Source organism: Taudactylus pleione, unplaced genomic scaffold (assembly GCF_031769625.1).
Source record: "Taudactylus pleione unplaced genomic scaffold, aTauple2 ptg000483l, whole genome shotgun sequence".
Taxonomy (NCBI): domain Eukaryota; kingdom Metazoa; phylum Chordata; class Amphibia; order Anura; family Myobatrachidae; genus Taudactylus; species Taudactylus pleione.
The window spans coordinates 1,604,271-1,613,727 of record NW_028284885.1 but is presented as its reverse complement, the minus strand read 5'-3'; the positions used below and the strand labels follow the sequence as shown (position 1 = coordinate 1,613,727).

Here is a 9,457-nt window from a genome sequence, read left to right as displayed (position 1 = left end):
CATTTTGAGGACAGATGGACGAGGTCATGCATCTGTGAACGTGGAGGCTTGTCTTTATAGAACTCCCTGCGGTGGACCCGTTGGGCACGAACAAAGGTGGTGACTCCCAAGCGAGTTAGGTTCTCCTGTTTTAGTTTTTTATAGTCTTTGGCATCAGCCAGGCATAAGTCGAAATATGCTTTTTGTGGCTCCCCAGACAAAAAAGGTGCCACCAGACTTGCCCACTGCTCCTGGGGCCAACTCTCCCTTTCGGCCGTTCTTTCAAATGTGGTGAGATAGGCCTCCACATCATCGCCCGAAGTCATCTTTTGGAGGAAGTGACTGGCTCGTACGGAGTGAGTGGTGGTGGGAGGACCAGTATTAACATCTCTGGGCCGGGCGACCAGGTGCTGTACCACCTCTCTTATGGCCTGGCTGTTTTCCGCTAAGGCCTGGCGGGTTTCCTCGATGGCAACCTGTTGTTGCCTGGCGGTTTCCTGCTGAAGTTTGTTAGTCTCCTGCTGAGCTGCTGTAGCTTCCTGCTGAGCCCTGGTAGATTCCTGCTGAGCTGCTGTAGCTTGGAGCAAGGCCTTAATAATGTCCTCCATTTTGTCCTGGGGTGTAGGTTGGAAGCTGAACCTTGCCTCTCTGAGCATTGGCTGACGCCTCCTCTATGGGACTCCAAGGACACAGTGTTATTTCCACACTCACAAATTGAGTGTCTGTCCCTTTAATTTTTAAATGGAAAGTTTTCCTCTTGCTGCAAGTTCAGTGTGTGTGGGTGCCCGCATTCTCCACTATATTGTGACACAGTTAGGTTAGGGGGTCCCTCTCCTGGGTAGAGGACTCCTTCCTTACACACACAGCAGCAGGGAAGCAGCACACCAGTCTGGATGTAAGTACAAGCTGGTCGGCGCCAGTCTTTATTGTACAATGGCCCTCATTCAGAGCCGTACGCTCTGAGCAGAGCGCACGCTCTGAATGAGGGCCGGGCTCCATTTTCATGGAGCGTCCTCCTGGACGCTCGTATAGCTGTGGGTCACCACCCACAGGCTATACGAGCGTGCATTGTGATGGTCGCGATGGTCGAGACCATCACGACCATCGAATTTGCGAGCCGGAGCCTGCGGTTGAGGTTTTCAACCGCAAGCTCCGGAGTGATTTTGGCTCTATCAGAGCCAAAATCACTCCCACTGACATCACTAGTGATGTCAGTGGGCCGGCTTCTGACGGGAGGCGTTCCCGTGGGAACGCCCCCGTCAGGGAGGCACGCCCACCAAAGGGGGCGTGCTGTCAATCAACATTGACAGCACGCCCCCTTTGATCGGACACAACGAGCGAAGGACTTTCCTTCGCTCGTCGCGTCTGGCGCATGCGCACGACGGAGCTCCCTCCGTCGTGCGCATGCTCAGTCCATAACATCGACCCACTTGCGAGCGGACAGCCGCTCGCGAGTGGGTCTGAATCAGGCCCAATGTCAGAAATAACACAGAGAAAACATAAACGTAAATCCTAGCCCTGTCGGGGCACTAACTTCACAGGTAGTTCCCTCACTACCAGAACCTGGCAGGGCCTAATGCCCTCGCCAGCAACAAAGCACAGCACAGTACTTACAGATAGGTTTTCCAAGTGTCTCTGAGCAAACTCCCTGTCTGCTCTCCCAGGTGAGACAATCAGCCCTCAACACACTAGGCTTATATTGGCCACTCTCAGGTGGAAACCTTAACAAGCCTGTTACCAGGCTAAGAGAACCAAAACCTGGAGTGGCCGTGGGTGGAGCCCTCCCTCTCCTCTCACCCACAACCCCCAGGTCCCAAACCGGCTTTTCAAAAAGCCGAAACTCAAGCCTGCTACACTGCAGACTTTCTTCTGGGGGTTTAAAACACAAAAGACAGGAATCTGGGACAAATGTACCTGCCACAGACCACTTTACCAGTGATCCTATCACAATATATATATATATATATATATATATATTCATGATAAATGCATGCATGCACATAGACAAGTGGTTCTCAAACTCGGTCCTCAGGACCCCACACAGTTCACGTTTTGCAGGTCACCCAGCAGGTGCACAGGTGTACTCATTACTCACTGGCACTTTTTAAAAGATCCACAAGTGGTTATAATTATTTCACTTTTGATTCTGTGAAGAGACTTGCAAAACATGCACTGTGTGGTGTCCTGAGGACTGAGTTTGAGAACCTATGACATAGACAATCGCATGTGTACCTACAATGCGTGCACATATATATATATATATATATATGCAGTTGCTATTTCAGATATAAACATACACAAAGAGCATGTGTGCGCTATGCATAACCCCTGCACACAGCGCACCTTTTACGCTGTGCTCAGACTCACAACACATACTTACATAGAATCATAAATATACACGCACTCATAAAAGGTTCCTATACATTATGGTTTATATTAAAGTTATTAATTATGATGTAAAATGTATGTTATATGATATCTATGGTTTAGTACATGATAAGCAGACCATGTTTGGTGCCATTCTGATCCGCTGTTTATTTGCAGATCTCCGGTTCCATCGGTGGGGAGATCGCTACATGTGTCTGCGAATTATAAAATATAGAGAGAGAGCCATTGAAATGCTGTAATGAAATAGCTAGTTTAGACTTGTTTACAGGACACAAAGAGCCGTTGGGAGGCTGAACTACTCAAGTACAAACAGACCAATGAACTGTATCGTAACAACAGATCCAAGTAGAAGAACCAATGTGATTATGCCAGCTCATGTCTATTGTATTGCTTATCTCTGTTCGGGTATATAGTCAGGCTCTCTGAAACCAGCTAGTTAGTCATATTCTTGTTACTGTGAAGGAGGTTTCATCTTTGATGCCGGGATCTGGATTCAGAGCGCCTGCGTATTTATCGACGGTACCATAATGAATGTAACCTTTGCACTCATTGTTTAGATCGTAGTGCTAAGTACCTTTTTCTTTGTGAATAATAACTTTTGTGCTTTGGAACCACACTCAGTCTGAAAGCAATTATTTCTTGGGCGACGTATTACGCTAAATAGCGACATTTTAGAGTGTATAGATAGGTAGCAATCGATAGTTGAGAGAAATAGGTGGAAGAATATCAGAGCAAAAAAGGAAATTGTGTAGGGAGAAAAGAGATATGGGGAAAAGACAGAGCGGAGAGGGAGAGATGGAATAAGAAGAGGGGAGGAGAAACGGGGCAGGAGAGAGAGAGAGAGAAGGAAAAATATAAATTCAGGCAGCACTGGGGACAGCAATAGTTTAAAAAAATAAAATGAAAGCTAGGCAACGTTGGGCATTACATTTAGATTGTGTATGTATGTATGAATATGTTTTTAAATGTAAATTTTTGTGTGGATGTTTTTTTGCTATAATGTGTCTATTGGGAAGAGTGTATTAGTCGTATCCATACAAAATTTTCACACACACACACGCAAGATCCACACTGTGGGCCTGATTCAGACCTGCTCGCGAGCGCACAGCGTTCGCAAGCGGGTCGACGGTCCCCCGCTGCGCATGTGCACGCCGGAGCCTGGCCAGGGCCGGGCGCTCCGTCGCTACGGGTCTCGCACCAAAACAGGGCAGCTGTCGATTGAGATTGACAGCTCGCGCCGTTTTGGAGGCGGCCAGGGGGGTTGGCTGACCAAACGGAGGTGTTCCCGAAGGAACGCCTGCCATTTGGGGGCGGCCTCAGTAGTGACCTTCCAGCTCTATTAGAGCCAGAAGCTCATTGGGGCTTGTGATGGATGAGACCCTACCACAAGGGTCTCGTCGCAAGCCTGGTGGTCTCCACAATCGAGACAATCACCTGGTCGCTAGTAAAAGCTGTGGGTGGTCACTCACAGCATAGCGAGCGGCCAGGAGGCCGGATCAAAAAAAAAATGCCACCCTGATTCAGAGCGAGCGCTCTGAAAGATTGTCTGGCTATGAATCAGGCCCTGAGTTCTATGTAAAAAGCAAAGTGAAAGCGTCATAAAGATATATTTTTTTGTGTCCCATTCAGAATCAGGCCCAATGAGGGATCCCGCCCCCCTCAACAGACCCCACCCCCATTAGGGCTGCTTCCATAAATTAACAGGAGGTGTGATCTGTATTGTGGAATACATTCATGAATTTATTATATCACAGAGAGTGTGTGCGTGTGTGGGAATCGGTATGATGCACAGCCGGCCGCATGGCCCGCGGTTCAAATCTTGTCAGCGGCAGCCTGACAGAGGAGGAAATCCCAATCATCCCCAGGTAAGTATAAACTAACCTAATTTTACCCCCTAACCCTACCCTCCTTCCTCCCTGTGCCTAACCCTAATTGCCCCTCTAAGTGTCTAAACCTAACCCCCCCCTTCCCTGCCGCCTAAACCTAAGTCTCCCGGGGGGGTGCCTAACCCTAACCTCCCCCCGGGGGTGCCTATCCCTCCCTCCCCCTAGCCTAACTCTAACCTCCCGGGGGGGTGCCTAACCTTAAGTCCCCTCCGGGAGCTCAAAACCTAAGCCTCCCCCTCCGCGGCTGTCGGCGCCCGGCATCCCTTCGATCGGGATGCCGGTCGCCGGTCTCCTGGCGTCGGTAAAATGACAGGCGTCTAGATTTAGACGCCTGTCATTTAACCCTCGCCGGGATTAAGTAGTCTGGAAGCCGGCAGTCGGCATTGCGTCTGCCGGCTTCCTAAACGTATAACCGTGTGTGTGCGTGCAACATATAGAGCATAGGTTCTCAAACTCGCTCCTCAGGACCCCAAACAGATCCCTTTGTCAGGGAATGTAAAATACTTTTAAAGGTATATATATTTTAGAGATGTTGATTTTGGCTTTAAATCATCGTCGTGTTTTGGTTTTGTAAAACCATCCTCAAGTGTTTTGGTTCAGTTTTTGTTTTGAATTTCTTAAAAAAATGATAAATCAGCTAAAATCATGTAACATGGAGCAGTTTTTGTTCCTATAGTATTATAGTACATCAGTAACATTCAATTTTGACCACCTCACAGCACCTGAAATAACGAGGGACTTAAATGCAATACAAAATACTGTACGTGAGATCCGGATTTTAGATCCGAGTTCCAAATTTGTCGAGAAGACCCGACTCGGTACTCGACTCGGAATCCCAAAGCGATCCAAACCGGGACATGGTTACACTTGGAAACCACAAAGTTCGGTTGTGCTCAGATTTCAGCAAATCATCTAATATGTATCTATGTCATATATATCTCATATCTACTGTATCTCATATTTATCTATCTTTCTCATATATCTATATATCTCATATCTATCTATCTATCTATCTATCTATCTATCTATCTATCTATCTATCTATCTATGCCATGGCACAGGTCGCACTACCGTAGTTACAGCCCTGGATATAGATATAAGATAGCTAGATAAATATAATGCTGCCCATCCACTAGGCGATTAAACCTAGCGATGGAGCGATAAAGACGGTCGTTATCGCTCCATCGCTTGGTAATCGCTCGCAAATCGGGCAGTAAAAGGTTAAAAATGACCAGCGATGCGTGCGCCCGCTGGTCGTTGTTAACATCAATCATCGCCCGAACATGACGGTCAACCTGACGACCGCGGTCAGGTCGCCATGTTTGGGGATGAACCCGCAACCATATAGCAGCGTGCCGAGAGGGAGCGCTGTCACTCACCAGTTTAGAGGGAAGCTGCTGCCCGTCACAGCCGAACTAGGGTAGTGTGACCAGTGCCATGGCACGGCACTGCAGGGCAGGGGGCACTGTTAGGGCCTGTCAGTCTTCCTGTTTATTATCATTCTCACTGGTAGATTCCACTTCTTTTATCCCCAGCATCCCCTGGCCTCCCCTATCTCTTCCCTGGCCCGTCCCCATGAGGCCATGGCCCTTTTTCAGATGCACTATCTTATGTCCCTATTTAAAAAATGAGGGGGGGGAGGGGGCGCCAATGCTCTCTTTGGCACAGGGCACCAAAAAGTCTAGAAACGGCTCTGGCTATATCATATCTATCTCATATTTATCAATCTTTCTCATCTATCTCCTATCCATCTATCCAGGGCTGGCTCCAGCATGAGCCGCGCCCTGTGCAGTGAGGGACAGGACACCCAAGCCTCGTGCGTGGCCGAAAATGGGGCGTGGGCTAATTACCATAGACCATGCCCCCAAAAGACGCTATTAGGGGGTGTGCCTATATATGGCACCCCTCCCATTTAACGTCAGGCTGGGGGCGAGCCCAGCACTTCATCTGGAGCTGGGCTGCTCCCATCTCTCCCCCTGCACTGAATGGATGGCGCGCGGCACCCATTCTTCCCGGGGGCTGGCACTGCCGCAGTGGTGGAGGTGCCCAACATCCTGATCACCTCCGGGTCACTTTGTCCCGTGTGTGGAACAGCGGAGCATTGCCCGAAAAATGGGACTGTCCTGCTAAAATCAGGAATGGCTGGGATGCGCCCTCTATGGGGTGGTGCTCCTGTTCGACCGCACTGGTCGCACATGCCTCAAGCCGGCTCTATATCTATCTCATATCTATCTTTGGGGGGAATTCAATTCAACGCGTTATTGAATAGCGACGGGAGGGACTTCCGAAGCTATTCAATACACCGCGCTGTTTGGGCGCGCTAAGGATTTCTTCTCGCACCCCCCTGGGGATGCGAAGAGAAATCCGACCGAAGTGCCGGTTGTGCGGCTGTTTTTCTACGTAGCTCGGCGCTAGCAGCCGCGCTCCCGGCACTTTTTGTCAGAGAATGCCGGTTACCGTGCCTTAACACCCTTGTTAAGGCGCGATGACCGCGATAACCGGCATTCTCCGGCCACACAGAGCGCTGAATTGAATAGCTTGGGGGGCTAACTCCCGGCGCTGTTCAATTCGCGTTGAATTGAATCGCCCCCTTTGTCATGAATCATCTATCTCTCTCTCATGTCTAGTTGCACTATCGTAACAATACTATGAGATGACGCTCTAGAAATTTTTGGGGTAATTTTACTTATTTTTTACACAATTTGAATAACACTAGTTCCACATCCCAACAACGGGTATCAGCTGGTGTAATGTCTCAGTAACATAAACATTTCACACAATTTGCCATTTTTCCTCTCTCTCTCCTGCTAATATCCCCCATTGTGCATGAGAGTGTTTGGAATGACAGAGTGCAGAAGGCAGTGGAGGAGCAGGGAGACGCTCGCCCACATGCTGTCTCCCAGCACATTACAGCGACTGTCTGATGTGTCTGAGAGGGCTGCAGAAAGCATGTGACATGATCAAGTACACCCTGCGCCTGCGCACTACTTACTCTGAAGCCGCTGGAGTCTACACCCGGCTACATATCCCGATTCCGGAAGTGACGCCGGGCATTAGACAACTGGACACTGTGTGAACGGCACGGTCTCCGCAGGTGTGCGGCCATGTCGGAGGACAATAAAGAGCAGCGGGAATGTGTCTGCACACTATGCAATGTTAGAACTAATAGAGTCATAGACATGAGCTATCACGTCCTGGGGAAGAAGCACAGAGATGCCCTGAGAGAGAGCTGCCCTGAGATGCTTCCACACACACACAGCCTCCAGCACTTCCTGGACACCTGTGTGAGGAACGAGCCATTGCTGGGCTTGGAGTACATTGAGGAATTGCAGTTTATGCATATGGGGAACTACATGTACAGGTGTCACCTCTGTCATATAGATGTTGACAGAAAATCTGTTGTCGCCCATATAACTGCATTACAGCACAAGACGAAATATGTGGACACTCATCACCCTGAGCTGCTGCCTCCCAGAACTAAGCTTTCGGTAAAAAAATTGCATTTAATCGTATCAGAGATTTTCTGTCGGTATGGGAGAAAAAACATCACACAAACAAGGTCTGCCACTGATGAGGGCCCAATGCTAGGCCCACCGGTGGCCAAAGTGGCCAAAAAAGACCCTCCCATCAGGGACAGTGATCTCCCCAGAAGAGAAATGGACTCTTTAAAGCCCAATTGCGAGGATTTAAGCAGAGACCCGCCCCCTTCCCAAAAAGCGTTACCGGAGAAGGCGCCGCTGCAGGGACACAAAGCAATCGGGGACATGTGGGAGAGTACGGAATGTCTACCATTTCAACACACTCAGGAGTTTTTGGCTTACATGAGAGACTTTGAGATACAAAACGATGAGGACGCCATGTTCGTTAAAATCATTGTTCAGAATTGTATTAAAGCGCTGGAGACCTTTCAGGAAGAGGAAGACAACGCGGTGGCAGAGGGAACGCCCTCCAGCAGTCACCTGGCTCCAACATGTGCACCTAGCGCTGTTGCAGAGCGCGTTGGTCATATTCCGGAGACTCTGGATAAACCAGTTCCTTCTGCGTCACGATGTGCTGACAGCTCCGGCCTAGAATCGGAAGTGGCGGATAAAAATGACGCAACACAGATCTTCAGCAACATCCAAAATATGGCGGCCTCCGAGGTCAGCAGCACTTTGGAGAAAATTGTTGCTACAAATCCAGCATTTAAAGGGATTGATGTACCAAATGTGATCCGATACTTACAGGAAACTGGGAGACTTAAATAACCATGATGCTGATTATTCTATAGCTACAGATATATTTATCTCAGAATTACTACTTTTCACATTTTTGTTTAATTACTCCCCCCCCCCCCCCCCAAAAAAAAAACACAAACTTCTATCAGCTGGGAGGTCCAAGATGTATTTAAATATTATAATTTTTGTACAACTTGTTTTGCTTTATAAAGTTATGATTAATTACAATGAACTGGTCACATTTACTGTCAGATTTCCATAATACAATTGTACTAAGCCACCATACCTTCTGTTTTCCTTCCCGAGTTGGTCAGTAATGCTGGGACTTACAGTTCCATAACAGCTGGAGAGCTGTCCGTTCTCTATAACTTGCATCATATAAGTAGTAAAATGAAAATCTGTCATTGTCACTAATTCACGGTTCGTCTTCAGTTGCAAAATGTTATAAATGTTTGGCTGCAAAATACTTATTTGGAAATTATAAAGATTTTATACCCAGTTGGGGACATTATATTATATGTGAGCTGTTCTATTTGTATTGCATATAAAGAAATTAAATCTCCCAACGCTGATTTAGGAAAACTTAATAAAAGGCACTACAGGTTATCCATGTAAGGACTTGTTTTAAGGATAGAAATACCCCAATATCAGGATACTACTCTTTATACACACATAAGTGAGTTGTGCACTTTAAAAAAAATAAAAGGAAAAAATAATACCTAAACAGAGATTTTGGGATTTAAAATAACAAGTCAATGTTATAATAACAACACCAGGGCAACCATTGTCTTTTATCTCCTATTATTTATTTATTACCAGTTATTTATATAGCGCACACATATTCCGCAGCACTTTACAGAGAATTTTCGGCCATTCACATCAGTCCCTGCCCCAGTGGAGCTTATACTCTATATTCTCTAACACACGCTCACACACTAGGGGTAATTTTTTGTTGGGACCCAATTAACCTACCAGTATATTTTTGGC

The 9,457-nt window shown here is 47.5% G+C and overlaps 1 protein-coding gene across 1 annotated transcript; it reads left to right on the top strand.

Moving 5' to 3' along the window:
* The first annotated feature begins 7,293 nt into the window (after window positions 1–7,293).
* Window positions 7,294–9,036, top strand: LOC148502793 (uncharacterized). The gene has a single exon (XM_088449354.1). It carries the CDS (start codon window positions 7,358–7,360, stop codon window positions 8,498–8,500), a length of 1,143 nt encoding a protein of 380 aa, XP_088305480.1. The 5' UTR covers window positions 7,294–7,357; the 3' UTR covers window positions 8,501–9,036.
* The last annotated feature ends 421 nt before the right edge of the window (window positions 9,037–9,457 follow it).